We start from the raw sequence: 23,234 nt of genomic DNA on the forward strand, positions 1-23,234 counted from the left end.
AGGAATCAAACCGGGGTCTCCTGCATTGCTGGCAGATTCTTTACCAACTGAGCTATCAGGGAAGCCCTAACCTTAAATGAATTGGCTCCAAAGTCAGCCTTGTATTTGAAACTTCACTCTGTGGATTTTTAGCTTTGTAATGGTAGGGAAAGTACCGAACCTCTCCAGCCCTGTGGTATTATTTACCTTCATGAGGTTGTTGTGAGGATTAACTAAGCTAATACAGGTTAAATACTTAGCGCCAAACACAACAGAATGTTGGCGATCATTACTAACTCACTAGGTGGAAAAGGATGTTTCAAGCAGCTGGAACACCATCCTGAAAAAGGACAGAAGTGTCAAAATTCATGACTTCTAAATGGCAAGTATCTAATGTGCTGGAACAACATGAGAATTCCTTTTCAAAGTAAGAACTACTAAAGAATATTTCACGTTAATAAGTATAGTTACAATATCTTTTTATTTAGAAAACACATGGCAGTAATTTCAACTTGACTATCCTTTAACTGAGAGAACGCCTGTCATAAACCAACCATAAATTCTATGGTTTAAATTTACATTTTTGTTCATTGCTACTTAATGTTCAAAGTATGATTTTCAAAAAATTAAAAACATGACTGTCATACAAATGTATAATGAATGTGCATCAAAAATTTAACTCACATTAATGCAGGAACCAGCAAGATAGGATATAAAGTTAGTTCACTCATTAATGCAACTTAAATATTTGCACATGTTCAGTATGTATATCAGAGTGATATTTTTAACCCTTTTAAAATTACACTCTGCCAAAATATACATGTATTTGAAAAGTAATAGTCACACGCTTGAGATTATGTGTACTAAAACCTGGAGGGGTGAAAAGAGGGATTGCATGGTGTGAAGGTGAAAGGAATCAGAGCTTTTACGGAACAGTCTGTGCTGATGTTGGCTTAACTTCATAGTCAGCCAGTTCATACCGGCTCATGAACCAGTTGTGCACGTCTCTTTTCAACTCTGTGTTCCAGTGTTTGGTAACTTCAGAAAAGCTTGTAATCAGCCATCGTAACAGTATTTTCATCGCATAAAATGGTAAACACTACAAATCAGGACTTTTTCGCCTGGAGATCCAGTTGTTAAATATTTACCAGCAGACAATGTAGAATGGGTGAAAGGGAGATGAGATTCCAAATGCATGGATATTATTTCATAGGCAGTGTCAAGCCTTGGAAAACTATGGTGATTGAATTTGGGAAATATGATGAGATCTCTGATTTAGAAAAATATTTCTGATAATCATACTGGCAGTATAGAGGACAGAACATATTGAGAAGAGAATGGAAATAGGAACCTTGAGAAGCTTGTAACATTACTATTTCTGGTGAAAGATAAAGCAGTATCAGTAGAGGCAAACAAACAACCAAAAAAAAAAAAAAACAGTCAAGGAGAAATTCCAGGATTAAGTGAAGGATTGCAGTTGAAGGTAATTGAGCTTTCTAGTTTGAGGCACTAGATATATATTGGGGCATACCACTAATTGAGACAAGTAATAGAGGTGGAACAAGAAGTTTTGGAGATAAAATTGTTTTGAATGTTACCTTTAAGGTTATTTCAGGCTGTCTGGAGAGAAACATTCAGGTTGCAATTAGGGGTGGAAGTTCTTCTTTAGGATTTACTCAAGGATAGCTGCAGCCAAGAACAAAAATAATCTTGATCCGGGATCAGGGAAAAATGAAGGAAAGCAAAAAGAGAAGCTTAAGTGAGAAAGGGCTTAAAACCAGTAGACATAGAATGGAAAGAGCATATCTTAAAAGATGAGAGGTGAATGGAAATGGTGACCACTCTATGATGTAAGATTGATAAAATATTTTTACATGAGGGAGCCTATCAATTTAATATTGTTAGAAAATTGATTACTAAAATTGGATATAACTAAATTTGGAGTTTCAATGACTTTTTTTTTTACAAAGAATTATAGACATCTAGAGTGCCTGAGGTGTTGAAGAAGACTCCTGAGAGTCCCTTGGACTGCAAGGAGATCCAAGCAGTCCATCCTAAAGGAGATCAATCCTGGGTGTTCATTGGAGGGACTGATGTTGAGGCTGAAACTCCAATACTTTGGCCACCTCATGCAAAGAGCTTACTCATTGGAAAAGACCCTGATGCTGGGAAAGATTGAGGGCAGGAGTGGAAGGGGACAACAGAGGATGAGATGGTTGGATGGCATCACCGACTTGATGGACATGGGTTTGGGTGGACTCTGGGAGTTGGTGGTGGACAGAGAAGCCTGGCGTGCTGCAGTTCATGGGGTCGCAAAGAGTCAGACACGACTGAGCGACTGAACTGAACTGAGAGTGACTGACTTTGAGAAGTTTGCAATGGCAAAGGCAATAGAATGATCATAAAATAAAAGGATGATGATGGCAATGACAATGATAACTACTACCAGGTACTTGACTTTTATCATTTACTCTTCATAAAACAATTCTGCAAGGGGAAATTATTATAGTACTCCATTTTATAGATGAGGAAACTAAGGTGTAGCAAGGTTAACTAACCTGTCCAACACATGTACTGGAAGAGTCAGGATTTGACCCAGGAGTTTGGAAGAAGAAACAGCACTCTTAACCACTATCTTTGATTTCAATAATAGGACCTACTTCAAAAATTGTAAAGATTAAGAAATACACCCAAAACCCAAAATTTAACCACATACTTTAAATGCTGTGTAAGTAGTAACCCTTATCTTCACTACCCAAGGTTACACAGCCATTTTGTGGCAGGGTCCGGATTCCAATTTAAAATTCATTCTCTTAACCATTATGATACTGTGGAGTGAGCCTAAGTCACCACGGGAACACACAGGAGGAATACCTAATTTTAGGAATGGGAACGGAGAGGGAGTGTGTCAGGTGTCGAGAAGCTTTTTTAGATAAGACACAAAGCTCGGTCCAGAAGAGCAAGTGGACAGGGAAGTGTGAGTAAAACAGCGAGGCGGTTGACGGAACAGCGTATTTGTAACAAGGTGACTGGATCCAACACTCGGATGAGTAGTGGTGCATGATGAAGCTGAAGAGTCTTCATACCCAATTCCATGCTGCGTATGGTTTTGCAATGTATTTTTCAAAAGACGTCACTGAATAATACTACTATTCGAACACACAACCTTCCCTCCCAACCCTCCCACAGAGATGGTTCGTTATAGGCGTTAAAAGAAACTTCCAAGAGCAACTCAAATCTACAAAAGTAAAGAACAATCACGAACTGAAAGAAAAAAAACTTTAGCATTTTCTCCCTTATTGGATCTGGCCAAGAAGTAAAAAGGTTAGGAAAGGAAGGAAGTACGGTACGACTCCAGCGAGCAGAAACGGGAGCAGTGCAACTTCTGGTTTCCGGCGTCCTCGGTTGCTAAGGAAGACCAGACGCGCCCGCGTGCTCGGCGGATGCAACCATAGAGTGCCGGAAGCAGTAACCATAGAGTGCTGTGAAAAGCGTGAGCAGAGTGGTCGGAGAAGAAGGCTGCGGCGACTTGGTTTCCGCTGAAATGACGACGTTAGTGCTGGATAACGGAGCTTACAACGCCAAAATCGGTTACAGCCATGAAACTGTCTCGTAAGTGTTCGCTGCCCGCGAGGGACAAAGCATATATGCTTAGTAGTTAAGCTCCATTTTGTGACCTCTGTAAACTGCAAACGCCCCCGCGCAGCTCTCACTCTGAGGGATGCTCAGCTTGGAACTGGTAGCTGGGAAGCTTTGAAGTGGGATTTGGGTTACTAATTTTGGACTTTGTGGCCCCGGAAGTGGGATGTGTGTTTCGTTTCCTAACAGGAAATAGGAAAGTAGGCTTCTAAGTAAGAGGTTCCCAAATGAGAGATCTGTACACAAGGTTCCTGAGACGTCAGGAATCGTGGGCAACGTTTTGCGTGTACATGCATTTTTGCTGGGAAGCGGTTATGGCTTCCGTGAAATCCTGCACGTGTTCAGTGCCCGCCACCCCAGCCCCCGCAGGTGTAAAAACCACTGTGTCAGTGACTGAAGACTTTGAAGGCTTTGTATTCAAGCCTTTCTAAGTGCTCTCTGATTGACCTGGTTGATTTAGACTCGGTTACACAAAGCCATCATGGTCAACAAAAGAGTCCGAAGCAGTACTTGGATGCAATCTCAAAAAGGACAAGGTGATCTCTCTTCGTTTGGAAGGCAAACCATTCAGTTTCACGGTGATCCAAGCCTATGCCCCAACCGGTAACGCTGAAGAAGCTGAAGTTGAAGGGTTCTATGAAGACCTATAAGACCTTTTAGAACTAACACCCAAAAAAGTTGTCCTTTTCATTATAGAGGACCGGAATGGAAAAGTAGAAAGTCAAGAAACACCTGGAGTAACAGGCGAATTTGGCCTTGGAGTACAGAATAAAGCAGGGCAAAGGCTAATAGAGTTTTGCCAAGAGAACACACTGGTCATAGTAAAGACCATCTTCCAACAACAAAAGAGAAGACTGTACACATGGACATCGCCAGAGGGTCAACACCAAAATCAGATTGATTATATTCTTTGCAGCCAAAGACGGAGAAGCTCTATATAGTCAGCAAAAACAAGACCAGGAGCTGATTGTGGCTCAGATCATGAACCCCTTATTGCCAAATTCAGACTTAAATAGAAGAAAAGAGGGAAAACCACTAGACCATTCAGGTATGATCGAAATCAAATTCCTTATGATTATACAGTGGAAGTGAGAAATAGATTTAAGATTTGATCAATAAGAGTGCCCGATGAACTATGGACGGAGGTTCGTGACATTGTACAGGAGACAGGGATCAAGACCATCCCCATGGAAAAGAAATGTAAAAAAGCAAAATGGCTGTCTGGAGAGGCCTTACGAATAGCTGTGAAAAGAAGAGAAGCGAAAAGCAAAGGAGAAAAGGAAAGATATAAGCATCTGAATGCAGAGTTCCAAAGAATAGCAAGAAGAGATAAGAAAGCCTTCTTTAGCGATCAATGCAAAGAAATAGAGGAAATCAACAGAATGGGAAAGACTAGAGATCTCTTCAAGAAAATTAGAGATACCAAGGGAACATTTCATGCAAAGATGGGCTCGATAAAGGACAGAAATGGTCTGGACCTAACAGAAGCAGAAGATATTAGGAAGAGGTGGCAAGAATACACAGAAGAACTGTACAAAAAAGATCTTCACGACCCAGGTAATCACGATGGTGTGATCACTCACCTGGACCCAGACATCCTAGAATGTGAAGCCGAGTGGGCCTTAGAAAGCATAACTACAAAGCTAGTGGAGGTGATGGAATTCCAGTTGAGCTATTTCCAATCCTGAAAGATGATGGTGTGAAAATGCCGCACTCAATATGCCAGCAAATTTGGAAAATTCAGCAGTGGCCACAGGACTGGAAAAGGTCAGTTTTCATTCCAATCCCAAAGAAAGGCAATGCCAAAGAATGCTCAACTACTGCACAATTGCACTCATCTCACATGCTAGTAAAGTAATGCTCAAAATTCTGCAAGCCAGGCTTCAGCAGTACATGAACCGTGAACTTCCAGATGTTCAAGCTAGTTTTAGAAAAGGCAGAGGAACCTGAGATCAAATCGCCAACATCTGCTGGTTCATGGAAAAAGCAAGAGAGTTCCAGAAAAATACCTATTTCTGCTTTATTGACTATGCCAAAGCCTTTGATTATGTGGATCACAATAAACTGTGGAAAATTGTGAAAGAGATTGGAATACCAGACCACCTGACCTGCCTCTTGAGAAACCTATATGGAGGACAGGAAGCAACAGTTAGAACTGGATATGGAATAACAGACTGGTTCCAAATAGGAAAAGGAGTACATCAAGGCTGTATATTGTCATCCTGCTTGTTTAACTTCAGTGCAGAGTACATCATGAGAAACGCTGGGCTGGAAGAAGCACAAACTGGAATCAAGATTGCTGGGAGAAATAATCAATAACTTCAGATATGCAGATGACACCACCCTTATGGCAGAAAGTGAAGAGGAACTAAAAAGCCTCTTGATGAAAGTGAAAGTGGAGAGTGAAAAAGTTGGCTTAAAGCTCAACATTCAGAAAACAAAGATCATGGCATCTGGTCCCATCACTTCATGGCAGATAGATGGGGAAACAGTGGAAACAGTGTCAGACTTTATTTTTTTGGGCTCCAAAATCACTGCAGATGGTGACTGCAGTCATGAAATTAAAAGACGCTTACTCCTTGGAAGGAAAATTGTGACCAACCTAGATAGCATATTGAAAAGCAGAGACATTACTTTGCCAACAAAGGTTCTAGTCAAGGCTATGGTTTTTCCTGTGGTCATGTATGGATGTGAGAGTTGGACTGTGAAAAAAGCTGAGTGCTGAAGAATTGATGCTTTTGAAATGCGGTGTTGGAGAAGACTCTTGAGAGTCCCTTGGACTACAAGGAGATCCAACCAGTCCATCCTAAAGGAGATCAGTCCTGGGTGTTCATTGGAAGGACTGATGCTGAAGCTGAAACTCCAGTGCTTTGGCCACCTCATGTGAAGAGTTGACTGATTGGAAAAGACCCTGATGCTGGGAAGGATTGGGGGCAGGAGGAGAAGGGGATGACAGAGGAAGAGATGGCTGGATGGCATCACCAACTTGATGGACATGAGTTTGAGTGAACTCCGGGAGTTGTTGATGGACAGGGAAGCCTGGCGTGCTGTGATTCATGGGGTCGTAAAGAGTACACGACTGAGCAACTGAGCTGAACTGAAACAAATAATACACTGGCCTTCATAAACTACCTTTGAGTTAAGACTAAGCAAATTTAAAGACTGGCTTTTCCTGTAGTGTATTCACAGGGGACCCAGGGACTTTTTTTACTTCCTGCTTTCCTTTTTTTTTTTTTTAAGAGAACAGTCAACTGAGTAAAAATGTAAATTGTTGCAGTCTTATTTCTGCAGTATGTATTATTGTGCTTATCTTTTAACAGCAAATCTCTTATCATTTACTTAAGAACTAGTTTTAAAGTCTTGATAAGAGTAGGTGCAGAATACTCAGGCTTCCCTAGGGCTCAGACAGTAAAGTATCTGTCTGCAATGAGGGAAACCTCTGTTGGATCCCTGGGTCAGGAAAATCCCCTGGAGAAGGAAATGGCAATTCACTGCAGTACTCTTGCCTGGAAAATCCCATGGGCGGGGCCTCAGTATAGTGACAAAAGGCGTGGGGAAAGAAGCAAGCTAAATAATCAAGGATAGTACATTGACCAAAGTAATATTATAGCCATGAGACTGACTACAATGCAGGGTTTAAAAATCATGTCCTGAAAAATTATACACTTTCACTGTGTTATCTCAATCAATACAAGGATTTTGATTGACTTTAGTGCAAAGTAATCCTCAGGCCATAGTGGCATATTTGAGGGTGGCAAATTCTGCTCCCCCTCACTTTCTATCCCTCTCTCTCTTTCTCTCTCTCTCTCTCTCTCTCTGTCTCTCTCTCTCTCTCTCTCTATATATATATATATGCACACACAGACACATACAATACATATATGTGTAGACATGTATCATGGATAATAGCTCTAGTTTGTCTTCCTAACCAGATTGTAAGCTCATGGTGGGCAGCAACTATATTTAAAATTACCTTCTACTTCTGTACCCTATAGTATCTTGCAACTGAAGATCTTTTACTTCATGGAAACTTAATTTTATGGTCAGAATTTTGAACTTGCCTTTTTTTTTTAACTAGAATGGTATTAAGAGTTTTTTTCAGGAATCTTTACTTCAGCCCCTCTTCACCTGTGTGCAGTGGCAGAATCAATACCCACCTGTAATAATATCTTGAGGATTATATGAGAAAGATAATGGGTCCACTGCAGAACCTGATATATGGTGAAAGTGAAAGTCCCTCAGTTCTGTCTGACTCTTTGCATCCCCATGGACTATACAGTCCATGGAATTCTCCATACCAGAATACTGGAGTGGGTAGCTGTTCCTTTCTCCAGGGGATCTTCCCAACCCAGGGGTCCAACCCAGGTCTCCTGCATTGCAGGCGGATGCTTTACCAGCTGAGCCACAAGGGAAGCCCAAGAATACTGGAGTGGGTAGCCTATCCCTTCTCCAGCGGATCTTCCCAGTGGAGGAATGGGAACCAGAGTCTCCTGCATTGCAGGCAGATTTTTTTACCAACTGAGCTATCAGGAAAGCCCTAGTATGTGGTAGAACATTAAAAAAAAAAAAAGTCATTTTTAAATATTTTGAAGACAGAATGAGAAACACTGGTTCTGGAAATTTTCGTGTTCTTTCTTTTAGAAAGTAAAAGTGGTTGTTAAGTAATTGTATGTTTAAGAACTAAGTATTTAACTAAGGGAATAATTACATTATTTGTTTCTTTGTAGAGTTATTCCAAACTGTCAGTTCAGATCAAAAACAGCACGTCTTAAAACTTTTACTGCTAACCAGATAGATGAAATAAAGGACCCTTCTGGACTCTTTTATATTCTTCCTTTTCAAAAGGTAATCCAACTCTATGACATTTATAGCATTAAGGACCTACATTTAAAGATAATTTGAAATGTGTTGTAAGATTTTGTGTGTTTGAAAATATTTTTAGATCTCTGAGAAAGCGTTATTTAAAGTTAAATTAAGAGCTTATTCTTGCCTGGAAAATCCCATGGACAGAGGAGCCTGGTAGGCTGCAGTCCATGGGGTCGCTAAGAGTCAGACATGACTGAGCAACTTCACTTTCACTTTTCACTTTCATGCATTGGAGAAGGAAATGGCAACCCACTCCAGTGTTCTTGCCTGGGGAATCCCAGGGATGACGGAGCCTGGTGGGCTGCCATCTATGGGGTCGCACACAGTCGGACACAAATGAAGCAACATAGGAACAGCAGCAGCAAGAGCTTATTAAAACCAAAAATTGAATTTAAATTGTCATGTTAAAAAATAGCCATGAATAATTATACCTCTATTGAAAAGAATCAACTATACTTCAATAAATAAAAATAAATGACCATAATTTAGTTACTGATTGTGGGTACTGAATTTTACTTGTTTATGTTAAAGCTAAATGAAATACAAACATTAAAGAAAATAAATATAGAGGGGCATCTCTACATATTGGTGTGTCTTTTGAGCCCTTCTATGTTTTGGTTATTGTTAATTTGTAATGTTTCGAATTTTTAAAAGAAGAAAAACATACCAATGTAATAGCGTTGAGATTCGACTAGTATTAGACTGGTAAAGAGAAAGTAATTAAGAGAGTAATCAGTGATTTATAATGTATTGATCTGATTATTTAAAATTTCTGCAAATATTTTTAATAGTTAATTCACAAAACAAATTTTTTAGGGCTACTTGGTGAATTGGGATGTTCAAAGACAAGTTTGGGATTACCTTTTTGGAAAAGAAATGTATCAGGTAACAAGTTGGAGTATGTATTCAAATTTCTATTTCCATGTCTCATTCAAGTGAAAAATCAGAAGTTATATTTTAAGATTTATAAAATTTTAAATATTTCTTACAGTATTTAAGTCACTTAATCTACTGTGCTTAGCTTTGATTTTCTAAATAAGTGCAAGTGCATAGAATTTCTATTGTGAAGTAGAATTTGAGGTTGAGAAGAGCTAATCTATATGAAATTTAAGATTAAAATTTTACTTCAGATATCTACTATTCTTAGACCACTTTATCGTCTCATTTTTCACAATAAAATTTTTTTGCTCATATATCTGAATGTGTGAATGATACAATGTTAGAATTTTGTGCTCTTAATATCTTTAGTGTGACTTTAGGTATCCTGAGAGAATGTTCAAATTTTAATGCTTCTTTAAGAGTATGTGGGAGAGAATTGTGTAAACATTAAATATCCCAAAGCTTCTTACCTTTTCCCTTTTATTTTTTACCTTTTAACTTTTAAAAACAAAATACCAGTTCTAGTGCTTGTGGTTGTATCATTCATTACTTTTGCATAATTATCTGTAAACAATTTGATGGTACCATTTTATCAGTGCTACCATTAGGAGAGTTAAATAGTAGTTGAAGACCATGAATGCTGTAACCAGACTTCCCAAGTTCAGTCCTAAGTTTGTCATTAATTAGTTATACGAAGCTCGGTAACTCATTCAGCTCTTCTGTGTCTCAGTTTGCTCACCTTTCAAAAGGGGATAATAGTAAGACATGTCTTCTAGGGTTATTGTGAGAATTAAATAGATGTACGTACATAAAGCAGATGTTTATAATTATAACTATAAAGCTACAAAACTGGGAATTTTTTTCCTCTATAGGTTGACTTTTTAGACACTAATATTATTATCACAGAACCATATTTTAACTTCACTTCAATTCAAGAATCAATGAATGAAATCTTATTTGAAGAATACCAGTTTCAAGCAGTATTAAGAGTAAATGGTGAGTTAAAGTTCTGATTGAAATTGAGTTATGTGAATATGAATAAACACTTTAAATCCAAGAATATTGAGTGACGTTCTTTTAGATTTGATGAAATTTGAAATTAGATGAAGCCCTCGAGCTTATTAGTCCGACTTCTCTCACTATATCTTTTTAATATAGTATTTTTCCCTAATGAAGTTAACTAGCAACATATTTCTAATCTCCGAAAGTTTTATTTTTCCTGAAATAGTTCTTTTCTATCACTGATGTGTTTGCTATTCTTATTATTGTTTGAAATAATGTTAATAGCTCAGACTGCCAATATGAGGAAAAACAATCTATACATATCATCTAGAAGTTAGTTTTTTAAAGGCTAGAATTAAATGGCTGTACAAAGAAAGTATTCACCTATTTAGCATGTAGCATTTAAGTCTGTATAAACAACAATATACTGTAATGGTTAGGAACATAATCTTTAGAACAGTGTTCTCAACCAAGAGTGATATTGCTCCTGGGGACATTTAACAATGTCTGGAGACGTTTTTCATTATCACAACTGGGATGGTACTTCTTGCATCTAATATATAGAGGACCAAGATTCTGCTAAAACAGTGCACAGTAAAGCCCCCAATGCTGGGGAAGTACCTGACCCACAATGTCAGTAGTTCTGAAGTTGAGAAAAACTGCTATAGAGTCATACTGCTTACGTTTGATTCCTGGCTCTGTAATTTTCTAATCATATGACCTTGGGCACATTATTAACATCTCTGCTTCAGTTTCTACATCTGTAAAAAGGGGATTGTTGTGAGGATTAAAACACACATACTCATGGAGTTTAGAATAGTGCCCAGCATGTAATAAATGCTCAGCAAAATTATTTGCTATTAAAATAATTATTATAAGTTGTGAAGTAAATATTTACCTTCAGAGTTGGTCACAAAATTTTTATCATTTTCCACAAAAATGTCATGTTTTAATGTTTAAATATCTGACAGAATTAGGAATGTTATTTTAGATTAACTTTTTTTTTACAAAGGAAAATTTCTGTCTTTCTGTTTGCTTTAGTTTGCTGCTTTTCTTTACTTATTGTTTTAAATTAGTTGTACTTTTATTCAGCATGTTTATTTTTTCTTTATCTTTCGTTTTCTTAATAGCTGGGGCTCTCAGCGCACACAGGTATTTCCGAGATAATCCTTCCGAGTTATGCTGTATCATTGTAGATAGTGGATATTCCTTTACACATATAGTTCCTTACTGTAGAAGTAAGAAGAAAAAAGAAGCGATCATTCGGTGAGTTGCATTCAATTCTCATCTTATTTCTTATAATCAAACTGGATGAAATGTGTGGTAAACTGAACTAAATTCGAATTCTTCCTTTTTAGGATAAATGTGGGAGGAAAACTCCTAACCAATCATCTAAAAGAAATCATATCTTATAGGTAATATTTAGCTTTGATTCTATGGTAAGATGAGATGCTGGGGGTGAAATTTTTAAAGTAATTTAAAATTATTCCTTGCCTTTAGTTCTAACTTCAGGCAACAGTTCTGAATTATTGCTTTAAAGACTGTATTACATAGATACTGGGTTGACCAAAAAGTTCATTTGGGTTTATCTGTAACACCTTATGGAAGAACTTAAATGAACTTTTTGACCAACTCGGTAAATACCAATGATGTTCAAGTTAAAAAGCTTTCTGACATATGAAATGGTAGTGTCCACCAAAAAGACATTTCCAATTTCTCGGGAGTTTAATACATTAATAATATTTTAAAATTGCAGATGTACATATACCTTGTAAAACAGTTTACAATGCATATAAGGAAATAAGGGTCTAAAAAGAAAATAAATCTCTGCTTCCCTTTTCCATTTCTCTTGTCAGTTCTCCATACACAGTATAATACTTGAACTTTATTCATCTTTTATCCTTTTTTAATCTCTAAAAGCCTTAATAATGTGCACTGCCGTGTATAAAACAATAGCTATAGGAACCTCCTGTATAGTACAGGGAGCTCAGCTCAGTGCTCTGTAATGACCTAGAGGGATAGGATGTTGGGGCGGGTATGGGAGGGAGTTCCAGGAGGGAGAGTCTATACGTATACATAATAGCTGGTTCACTTTATTATATAACAGAAACTAACACAACATTGTAAAGCAACTATACCCCCCAAAGAAAAATATTTAGATAGATATGTTTCTGAATTAGCCAATGTTAGTTGACTGTCCACTATTAAAAGATTAAGAATTAGTGTACTTAGTCACCTCCCAAGGAGGGCATAGCAACCCACTCCAGTATTCTTGCCTGGAGAATCCACATGGACAGAGGAGCTCGATGGGCTACCATCCATGGGATTGCAAAGAGTTAAACATGACTGAGTGACTAAGCACAACTTAAATAAGATAATGGAATGGGTATTCCATAAAGTTAAAAATATTTTACACAATCAAAAATTTAATAGTTTTTAAAGATCAGTTACCTGGAAATTTAATTCCAAAAAAATACTTTCAGTGATAAGTTGCAATTAAATTTTTTTCATTTCACATTATCATTTTTATTTCTGTTTAGACAGTTACACGTTATGGATGAAACTCATGTGATTAATCAAGTGAAAGAAGATGTATGCTATGTGTCTCAGGATTTTTATAGAGACATGGATATTGCCAAGTATGTATAATGGTAGCCTAAAAATTGGAAAGTTGATTCTTGGCTAATGTTAAGCGTAGTTAAAATACTTCATAAGTCTCTATTTTGTTTTCCAGGTTGAAAGGAGAAGAAAATACAGTAATGGTAGACTATGTTTTGCCTGACTTTAGTACAATTAAAAAGGGCTTTTGTAAGGTAATTTTTAAAAAAATTTTATTTTGTATTAACATGAAGTTAGTTTATAATGTATTAGTTTTAGGTGTATAATAAGTGATTCAGTTATACATTATTCTTTTTCAAGTGTTTTCTCACTGTTATTACAGAATATTAAGTTGAGTTCCCTGTGCTATACAGTAGGTTCTTATTGATTATTTATTTTAAATATATTGAGCATGGATGCATATTTAGTTGCTTCAGTTATGTCCATCTCTTTGCGACCCCAGGACTGTACGCTGCTAGGTTCCTCTGTCCTTGGGATTCTCCAGGCAAGACTACTCGGATGGGTAGCCATTCCCTCTTCCAAGGGATTTTCCCGACCCGGTGATGGAACCTGAGTCTCCTGCATTGCAGGCAAACTCTATACTGTCTAAGCCACCAGGGAAGCCCATAGTAACTCCATGGACTATAGCCCACCAGGCTTCTCTGTTCATGGAATTTTCTAGGGAAGAATATTGGAGTGGGTAGCCATTCCCTTCTCCAGGGGATCTTCGTGACCCAGGGATTGAACCTGAATCTTACGTTGCAGGCGGATTCTTGACCATCTGAGCCACCTATGTAGAAGTGTATGTTAATCCCAATGTCCTAATTTATCCTTCTCCCCACCTTTCTCTTTTGACAACCATAAGTTTGTTTTCTAAGTCTGTGATATAAGGTAATTTTTAAGTTTTTTTCAAGCGACCACTCAGGTTTGAAAAGCATCTAGCTGGGATTGATGGAATGTCAGAGTTGTTGATGATAGCCTTCTTGCCTGTTGGCCATTTCTGTAGACACCAGAGTATGAATGATTTAATTAATATCTGTATTAAATTTGTTTAGAAAAAGAACTATCCACTGTGATAGCTTATGGGACAAATCTGGAGATAAACAGTAACTTTACCTATATTATGGTTTACCCATTTCTGTTTTCTTAAGAATTAGTGTAAGTCCAGTTAGATTATTTGCCTGTTGTGAATGTTATTGACACAGCAGACCCAGGGCTGTGGTATCAGATTGTAGTTGAAAAGGGCAAAATCCAGTGCATTTTGAAAATGTTGAATAGGGTTTATCTTGGATGTCAAAACAATATAATTTCTCCCTATCTTTGATCAGCTCAGTTTTATGTTTGGGTAAATGTGAAGTTTGCCCTTACAGTTACTGGCTTGGTGAGGACTTTTAGCAGTTGAAAGACTTTGGTCAGAAACCTAAGCACACAGAGATATTTTCGCAAGGAGACATTTATGGTAATGTTCATTGCAGTATACATTGAGTGAAAAATTGGGAAGAGCCTAAATACTCACTAATGGAAGGAGAATAAATTTTTATTTATTCATGTTATAAGTGAAAGTGTGAAGTCACTCAGTCATGTCCGACTCTGCGACCCCATGGACTATAGCCTACCAGGTTCCACTATCCATGGGATTTTCCAGGCAAGAATACTGGAGTTGGTTGCCATTTCTTCTCCAGGAGATCTTCCTGACCCAGGGATTGAACCCGAGTCTCCCACATGGTAGGCATTGTAGGCAGACGCTTTACCATCTGAGCCACCAGGAAGATCCTCATGTTATAAAATAAGCAGTAAAAATATAGTAAGAGGTATGTGATCATCATGGATAAATCTCAGAAATGTATTTCTGTTCAGAAGACTATATACCATTTCAGGATATGTAGAATAATTCTTTATATGTGGGCATTTATAAAAATGAAGTAAAAGTATAAAAACTGTGTGTGTGAATGATAGCACCACATTTAAAATGGGAGTGTTATCTGTGAAGGTATGTTAAACTGACTGATGGATACATGGGTTTTATACAATTATTTATACTTATATTTATGCCTGAAATTTAAAAAATAATTTATTTGGCCGGATTTTTAAGGTGAAATACAAATAAGAATTCAGAGAAGGTTACCCCCTTAGAAATAGATCCTTGTGGAAGGACCAAGGCTGACTTTAAGAAGTGAGAATTATGACAGATTATGGAATCTGGTTATCTGGACATGAACTGGGGAGAGGAACTGGCAGCCTGAATCCCACATAGAATATGGAAGATGTATTTTTTTTTAATAAGACAAGAAAAACTGCCCCAAACATATAGATAGCAGGCATCTTTCTCATCAGGCATGTTTGATCATCCTCATACAGCTATAGCTGTTTAAAGCAGTCCAATGATATAAACACCTTATAGAAAATTTACAGCACTCTGAACTTATGATGATAAAGTAATCGGTATTTCTACCAGGATGGACCCTGAATAATGGACCGTATGTCTCTAAACCTGACTGAAAATCACCTGGGCCACTTGAAGAACAATTGATATCCATGTTCTTTGTTCCCGTCCCTGGAAATATTTAGGACCTAAGTTTGGAAACTTAATCCATAAAAGAGAAAAAAATCTCTTCCAGGTGATTGGACTATTAGCTAGGCTTGGAAATCCTTCTCTTTTGTAAAACGTATTTCTCTCCTGCCCTACAAATGACAACTTACCAGTTTATTGGACATTATCTGCTGAACCCTGCCAGTTTCCTTCCCAAACCATAAGCCTTGATTTCTCGGCACTGCACCGTACATAGTGAGCTAGTAGAGGTGTGGTTGTTCCTTCAATTGACTATTGCTTCTCATCAGAGAAAAAAGGCAAAAGCCACACTGTACTGTTTGCAGCTCTTTTATTGACTTTTGACCTTGTGATCAGAATCTTGGTGTGACTGCACTTCTATGGACTCCTTGTTACATGTACACTTTAATATCAATTGAGTGGACATAGTTGGACTGGACTTTTACCAGATGATGGAATGTTACCTCAAATGTCTGTTTAAAAAATAACGGTTTAATTTCTACTTTGTCAATTAATATTAAAATTTATATTTCACTACATGTTAAATTGTGTACATCGTAATAATTTTTAAGGTTTAGAAATGACTATATTTTGTATATGTTAGGATGGATTACTCCTAAAATGTGTCTTTTTAAATTTAATACTTGATTAACTTGTTTTCATTGTTGCCTGATAATCAAAATCTTTGATGAAAGCTGATAAAATATGTTTGAAATTAGAAAAGCCATATTGCATAAAGTGAAAGAGAATTTGTTTCAGAGTCTTTATACTTAGAATATTGTTAAAACTTGGACCTTGATTGTTTATTCAAGAACATTTTTAAATACTCAGGAAAAAGTTACAACCTTGATTTTCTAGTATTGATGACATCAATATGATGAGGTCTGTAATATTGTTACTGATTACAGCTGATAGAAATTCCAGTTTTATTCAACAGAAAGAGAATGCCAACTAAAGTGTAATGAATGCTTTACTGACCTTAATTGAGAAAATTAAGTTAACAATTACTTAATAGTTACTAGTTGCCACTTTTAAACATTTTTTTCATGCTACCAGAATGAAATTTATGAGGACTGTACAGTCAGTCATGGCCTGCATTAACTAAAATAGCAACTCCCAGCAGCCCTTTTACATTTCTTCATCTATGTCTAAAACAAAAATCATTTTGGAATTGTACTCTTAGAAACAGAAACTGCTTGTAGTTCCAGATTACAAATTAACAATGACTTCAGAGCTAACATTCAGCAAGGATTTCTACTTCTGGCTCTTTCCCATAGTTAGATATGTGACCCTAGGTCAGTCACTTGATCTTCTGTAAAATTAGGGGTGTGGACTAGAAAACTTTGTTGTCAAATGAAATTCTCCATATCTGTATCTGTCTCAAGTTATTTTGAGTGTTGACAAGATGAGTTATATCCTGTACACTCAAAACAATATCATTTTTAAATGAATTTTAAATTTATAGGAAATATTTTCCATTCTTCTTGAGAAGGAAGAATACTTTATCTGTAAAGAAATAATATTCTTCTCTTTGCCAGTGCAGCAGTAGTTTAACTGAGTAAAAAATGATGTGTAATTTTCCTTGTTCTTCCTAGAGTATTGTGAATTTATTGTAGTTTTTAGGATATTTTTATTTTAAAATAATGTTTCAAGTGAGAAATTTCCAAATGATAGCAATCAGAATCATTCATATCCAGGTTAGGAGTAGCAATGTAGTGCATGCTTGCTAAGTTGCTTCAATTGTGTCAGACTCTTTGCAACCCCATGGACTATAGCCTGCCAGGCTCCTCTGTCCATGGGATTCTTCAGGCAAAAATACTGGAGTTGGGTTGCCATGCCCTCCTCCAGGGGATCTTCCTGACCCAGGGATCAAACCTGTGTCTCCTATGGAATGTAATAGGAGGAAATACTGTGGGTTTCGGGGTTGTTAGCTGAATGATCTTGAGCAATTCACATAACCTTGCCTAGCCCAGTTGGATCATTAATAAAAGGAAAATATGCCTGCCTTACTGGGTTATATAAGAATTCAGAGTGATAATGTATGAAAAACGCCTAAAGAAAATTCCACATTGTTGGCTTGCATGCTATACTGGGTAGCGGATTTATGATGGTGAACAATATGGACAACAAAGGATAATAGAGGATGATTACTGGAGGGACCTTTTATTTGGGAGTCAGAAAAAGCCTCTCTGAGGAAGCTGAAACCTGAACAGAGAATGGATGACTGATTACATTGAGGAATCTGTTATAGTCTTTATCTACTTTACTGTCTAACAACAAATTAATATTTCTTTTCATACATTTTAAATAATTTTATATTTATATAAGGATTTGGATATAGTCAGTTACAGGTAAAAAATGTATATATGAGTCAAATGAAGTTTATGTCCTTAACCATCTAGAACAGCTGATGATTCTTAGTGCAATTGAGAGGAACCATTATTTTAATGATGTAGAACGTTATAAAAGGAAATTATTTTTTTCCTGGGCCCTTCAGGAATTACAGCTCACAGAGTTGAATGGGTTAGCAGAAAATAAATAACAGAAGAATTTCAGTGATAAAGTCCATTTATTTGCCTAAATCATTTGGTAACTGATTTTTGAATAGAGATTGAATGCATAATAAAAAAAATTTTTAAGTATGTTCTTTGTTCTTTAGAAAGCGGATTCACTCTGCTATTATAGATAGATTATGAAATTCCTTCTGCTCTATTATCCTTTTCTTTGTTTGTTTTAAAATGTGTGGAATAAAGCCAGCTCATCTTTGGGGGAATAGCTACATTAAGAGTAAATAATCACTTAATTGTGTGGTTTAGGTAACAGGAGAGAAGACCGCATTTTTCTAACTTTTGAGAATCCTGAAACTTCCAAGAACATGGTTAATATATTGGTATTTCATAGTATTAAGGTTACTAAATGTTATTCATTATATGAGCTAGATAATGTAGCATACTTTTCATCTTATTTTTCTTTAAGCCAAGAGAAGAGATGGTGTTAAGTGGAAAATACAAATCTGGGGAACAAATTCTTCGTTTGGCCAATGAGAGATTTGCTGTTCCAGAAATACTCTTCAATCCTTCTGATATAGGCATTCAAGAAATGGGGATTCCAGAAGCTATTGTCTATTCAATTCAGAACTTACCTGAAGGTACATTAATAAATTAATGAGGAATAATGATATCCTTGTTGCTCAGCTGGTAAAGAATCCACCTGCAGTGCAGGAGACCTGGGTTTGATCCCTGAGTTGGGAAGATCCCCTGGAGAACAGAAAGGCTACCCACTCCAGTATTGTGGCCTAGAAAATTCCACGGACTGTATAGTCCATGGGGTTGCAAAGAGTCGGACACAACTGAATGACTTTCGCACAATGACACTTTTTTAAAATTATAAGCTCTCTGAATCCTAAGAAGTCAGCTGTTTCTTTTGAATAATTTGAACAAATGGCTACTTTATTTGCAGAGACTTCCAGATCCGGTAATGTACTTGAATGATTCTTTATTGGTCCCAGATGATAAATTTGATATAAGTAATTATGGTCTATTTAAACTTAAAGTAATTCATCTCTTTAAGAGTATTAAATTGCTATATCCCTTTTAGAAAAGTTTTAAGCCATATTTGCACAGAATAGAAATTTATAATTTAACAATTTAATGGTTTTTAGTTGTTGATGAGATTGGTTTATTCCTTCTGTTATATTTAGATTAATATATTGGAAGTTAGGGTTTTTTGTTTTAGAAGTTAGTTTTATTGAACTTAAAGTGTAATGCTTCACAGTGTTGTCTGGGTTCTCTTGAAGCATGATTTAATGAAATGATGTTCTAGAGTTTTGGAGTACTTTTATACCTTGAAAATGTCTCCCTTCTTCTTAAGGAACAATTTAGGCATTGTAGAAAATCTTACACATGCAATGCCCTTTCCTCTCATTAAAAAAAAGAAGAAGAAAAAGAAAGATAATGCCATGACCTTAATATAGCTTCTCCAGGATATCTTTCCAACCCAGGGATCAAACCCAGGTGCCCCGCATTGCAGGCAGATTTTTTTACCATCTGAGCCATAACTAGCCAGTTGTTTTAATACAGTTATTTTACAGTTATTTTCATATTAATATTTCATGTTGATTTCTCATTTTATATAAACAGTATTTTTCAGTATCATTTGTGTTACACAGTAAGTATGTGTGTCTCAGTGAGATAACATGGAAACTTGAATTCTCAAGTTAAAAATGGACCTCCTGTTTATCTTTACACCAGCTAACCATCTTAGCCTACATAAAGACCTCTTCCATTTAATGGAAGAACAGTTGTAATTTTCATATGTCTGGTACTAGATTTTTACTCATTTACATAAAGCTTATGTGTATATGTAATAAATTGCTAGTAGTTCAACCCCTTCACTTTTGCCTTACTTTTCAAGATTTATGAGATCATATTTCTGTTTAATGTATTTTTTTGTTTAAATGATAATCTCATTACAACATCTTATAATTTATATGGTTGTTAAAAAAATAAATGGTTTCCCAACTAGTAACTTGAATTCCTAATTGCTTTTACCTAAGCCCACCTCCCTATTTCTCCAGAAAGATAAGTAAACAGATTTTCTAATGTCTCTTTTCTCTATCTTTTTTATCTCTTTTAAAAGAAATGCAGCCACATTTTTTTAAGAACATCGTTTTGACAGGAGGAAATTCCCTTTTCCCAGGATTTAGGGATCGAGTTTACTCAGAAGTTCGATGTCTCACTCCAACAGATTACGATGTTTCTGTTGTGCTGCCTGAAAAGTAAGTCTTGGTGTATATAGAAACAAATCATGGAAGTTAGTTTGTAGATAAAATAGGTCTATAGGCAGACTTGAGTTTAAAGCCTAGTTGTACCATGTTGGCAGGTTTATTTCACCTTTGGGATTCTCATTTTTCTTTTCTCGAAAATTGAAATGACAAACCTTACATTTAAGTGGATTAAAATGGGGTGAAATATGTAAAGTACTGACCATCATATTTAGTAAATAACAGGTGCTCAGTTAATATAAGATCACATCCGTGTAGCCAATCAGTCCTCATTCCTAAGAAATTTTTGTAGACAAAGCAGTTAGGTTATTATCTATTTGATTTCTCTGAGCTGTCATTTTTTGAGAGTTTCTATCAAGAAGACAAATAAGAGGATTTAACCAATAAGATAAATTATGTCAACTGATAAGTTGTTTTAAAATAATTTAAAATATTTAAAATAAACTTTTAAATTTAAGAAGTCTTTTTTTAAAAAAAATTCAAAGCTATTTCACATGTACCCCCTATCCTGTTTTATGAGAAAAAGCAGATAATTAAGGTAGAATTTTAGAGCTGTCAGAAAGGCTTACAAATCTGTCTAGTTCTATGTACTTTCTTTCTAAATAAACAAGGGCTGGTGAGTTAACAAAGGCCTTATGGTAAGTTAATTGCAGTAACCAGACTAAAATTTAGTTATCTTTAGTTGGAGGCAGGAGTTCTCACCAAATTCCAGTAATCCCCCCTACTGCTCCACTGTAGCAGAGTTGAAAACAAGACCCCACACACCTGATGTGGGCCACAAGGCACATGGGATCTTAGTTCTTCAACCAGGGATTGAACCCACATCCCCCTGCATCGGAAGCACAGAGAATCTTAATCACTGGACTTGCCAGGGAAGTCCCCCAGATATCTGATTTTTAATTTTAGAATTTTATTTTAAAGCTAAAGTGGAGTTTTTTTTAAATCAATAGCAGTTACTAGAAGGCCCTCATCTGGTCACTTAATTTGATAGCCATCAGATAAAAGAATAAATAACCATTAGATGTTGGAATGATTTTTATCAGCATTAATGTTCGTATACCCTTTTGAATATGAAGTATATTGAATTTTTATCCTGAATTTTAAAATGCAAGTCATGAACACACATTATGGATATGAAAAGAGGAATCGTTTTTGTTCTTTGATCCGTCAGATCTTTTTTGCACATCTTTACAGATAGATCTAGATACAGATTTAGTTTTTTTAAGCTTAGGAAATGCAGTAAATACAATAAGGAAATTTTCCTGTATCATTTTTCAGATTTAAAATTGAACTAGGGGAGAGGAATGGTAGAATTACACAAAGTATAACCAGTGTAACCTTGGTTGTTCATAAATTGAAAGTCTGATGTGCTCTGTTGACTTAGTGCCCTTTCCGACCGTGTAACAGGGTTGTCATGCACTGTGCTCTCTTTCTTCTTTTCTTCCTCTTAGTATAGTAACCCCTCCCCTGCACTGCACTATGTTTTCTAAATGTCTCATTTATTAGAGGGAACAAAGTATAGGAGCAAAAGCACAGACTGTGAAAACAACTCCAAGTTGAGTCCTAGTTTCAGTCTTAAGCTCTTTGAACCTCATTTTCCAGATATATAAAGTGAGTTTTTAATAGCAGTTTGTCGGTTGTAGGGTGAATTGATGAGATGATGTATCTTTGCTGCATAAAAAAGTTAGACTCAGATATATTCCAGTTTTTCTTTTTATGCATTTTTGATCTTTTGTTTGTATTCTTGATTTTTCTTAGAAGATCCGTAAATTCAAAGCACAGGGAAAAAGTAAAGAAGAGCTATTTGTAGTGGCAACCAAGTTTCCTTTCTTTATGAGTTTCTTGACTTCTTTGAAAGTGAAAAGTAAAAGTTAATCACTGTTTGCAACCTGATGGACTATAGCCCTCCAGGCTCCCCTGTTTACAGAATTTTCCAGGCAAGAGTACTGGAGTGGTTTGCTATTTCCTTCTCCAGGGGATTTTCTTCTCCAAGAGATTAGACTGAACCCAATCTCCTGCATTGCAGGCAGACTCTTTACCATTTGAGCCACCAGGGAAGCCCCTCCTCTGAAGTTTATACTTATTTTCACACTTGAAATGATTTTCTGTTAAATCAAGTTGGGTAAAGATTGCCACATTTTAGTTACTAATTAATGTTTCTGGCATTTCAGTTCTGTAAAATCATCTGAGTTCATTTATTTTACCTTTTTTTTTTTAGCCCTATTACTTATGCCTGGGAAGGTGGAAAATTGATATCAGAGAATGATGATTTTGAAGATATGGTGGTAACAAGAGAAGATTATGAAGAAAATGGACATAGCATCTGTGAAGAGAAATTTGATATTTAAGAAACATTTCTGAAGGTTCTGACTTTCTATGACAAAGGTTTACTTTTCAGCGTTCTTTTTAAAGGAAGTTAAGGACCTGTGTTAGCTTTCATCCCAAGATAACATCTTGAACTTATCTAAATACTTTGATCCCTGGCTAATTTTCAAAGGTTTCTTAGCTAGGTTAGTAAGTAAACTGTAACTCACCCCATATTTTCATTATTTTAGCTAGACTTATTCTAACAATGCTTATGCTGTTTCTGAGAGTAAGTTACCTTTCATTAAAAGATGAAAAAGTGAGTGTAATTTAAGTTTGATTTCTTTATAGCCAAAAACACAAACTTAACCGTCTCACTGGTCAGGTTTCCTTAGAAGGTAGTTTTGTGTGACTGACTCAGAATTGACCAGTGTGTGTTCATCATTTCCCTTCCCCAGTGGAGATACAATTTCTCTCTTTTAGAACTAAGTATTTTATTTTTAAATTGTCATTTTTATTTATATATACTAAAGTTGGAAAAACTAATCTATGTTTGTATCATGTTTCTTTTTTACTTGGCATAAGTGTGAAAAGATGACACTGTAAACCAATCTAGTCGAGTGTTTTTGATCACTA

At 36.3% G+C, this 23,234-nt stretch overlaps 1 protein-coding gene across 2 annotated transcripts; it reads left to right on the forward strand.

The window, feature by feature from the left end:
- On the forward strand, positions 3,448–23,234 carry ACTR6 (ARP6 actin-related protein 6 homolog). Of its 2 annotated transcripts, XM_005680495.3 has the most exons (11): positions 3,448–3,591; positions 8,346–8,463; positions 9,301–9,369; positions 10,236–10,359; positions 11,496–11,631; positions 11,724–11,780; positions 12,906–13,004; positions 13,100–13,178; positions 18,488–18,659; positions 20,150–20,288; positions 22,513–23,234. In XM_005680495.3, exons 1-11 carry the CDS (start codon positions 3,524–3,526, stop codon positions 22,640–22,642), a joined length of 1,191 nt encoding a protein of 396 aa, XP_005680552.1. In that variant the 5' UTR covers positions 3,448–3,523; the 3' UTR covers positions 22,643–23,234. The 2 variants fall into 2 exon arrangements, with proteins under 2 accessions (XP_005680552.1, XP_005680553.1); XM_005680496.3 differs by lacking the exon at positions 9,301–9,369 and having other exon boundaries at positions 3,460–3,591.

The sequence above is a fragment of the Capra hircus genome, chromosome 5 (assembly GCF_001704415.2).
Source record: "Capra hircus breed San Clemente chromosome 5, ASM170441v1, whole genome shotgun sequence".
Classification (NCBI taxonomy): Eukaryota; Metazoa; Chordata; class Mammalia; order Artiodactyla; family Bovidae; genus Capra; species Capra hircus.

Coding starts and splice junctions, on each gene's coding strand:
- ACTR6 (XM_005680495.3), top strand. CDS start 3,524: ATGACGACGTTAGTGCTGGATAACGGAGCTTACAACGCCAAAATCGGT. Junction 10,360..11,495: donor AGCAGTATTAAGAGTAAATG/GTGAGTTAAAGT, acceptor TTTTCTTAATAG/CTGGGGCTCTCAGCGCACAC. Junction 11,781..12,905: donor AAAGAAATCATATCTTATAG/GTAATATTTAGC, acceptor ATTTCTGTTTAG/ACAGTTACACGTTATGGATG.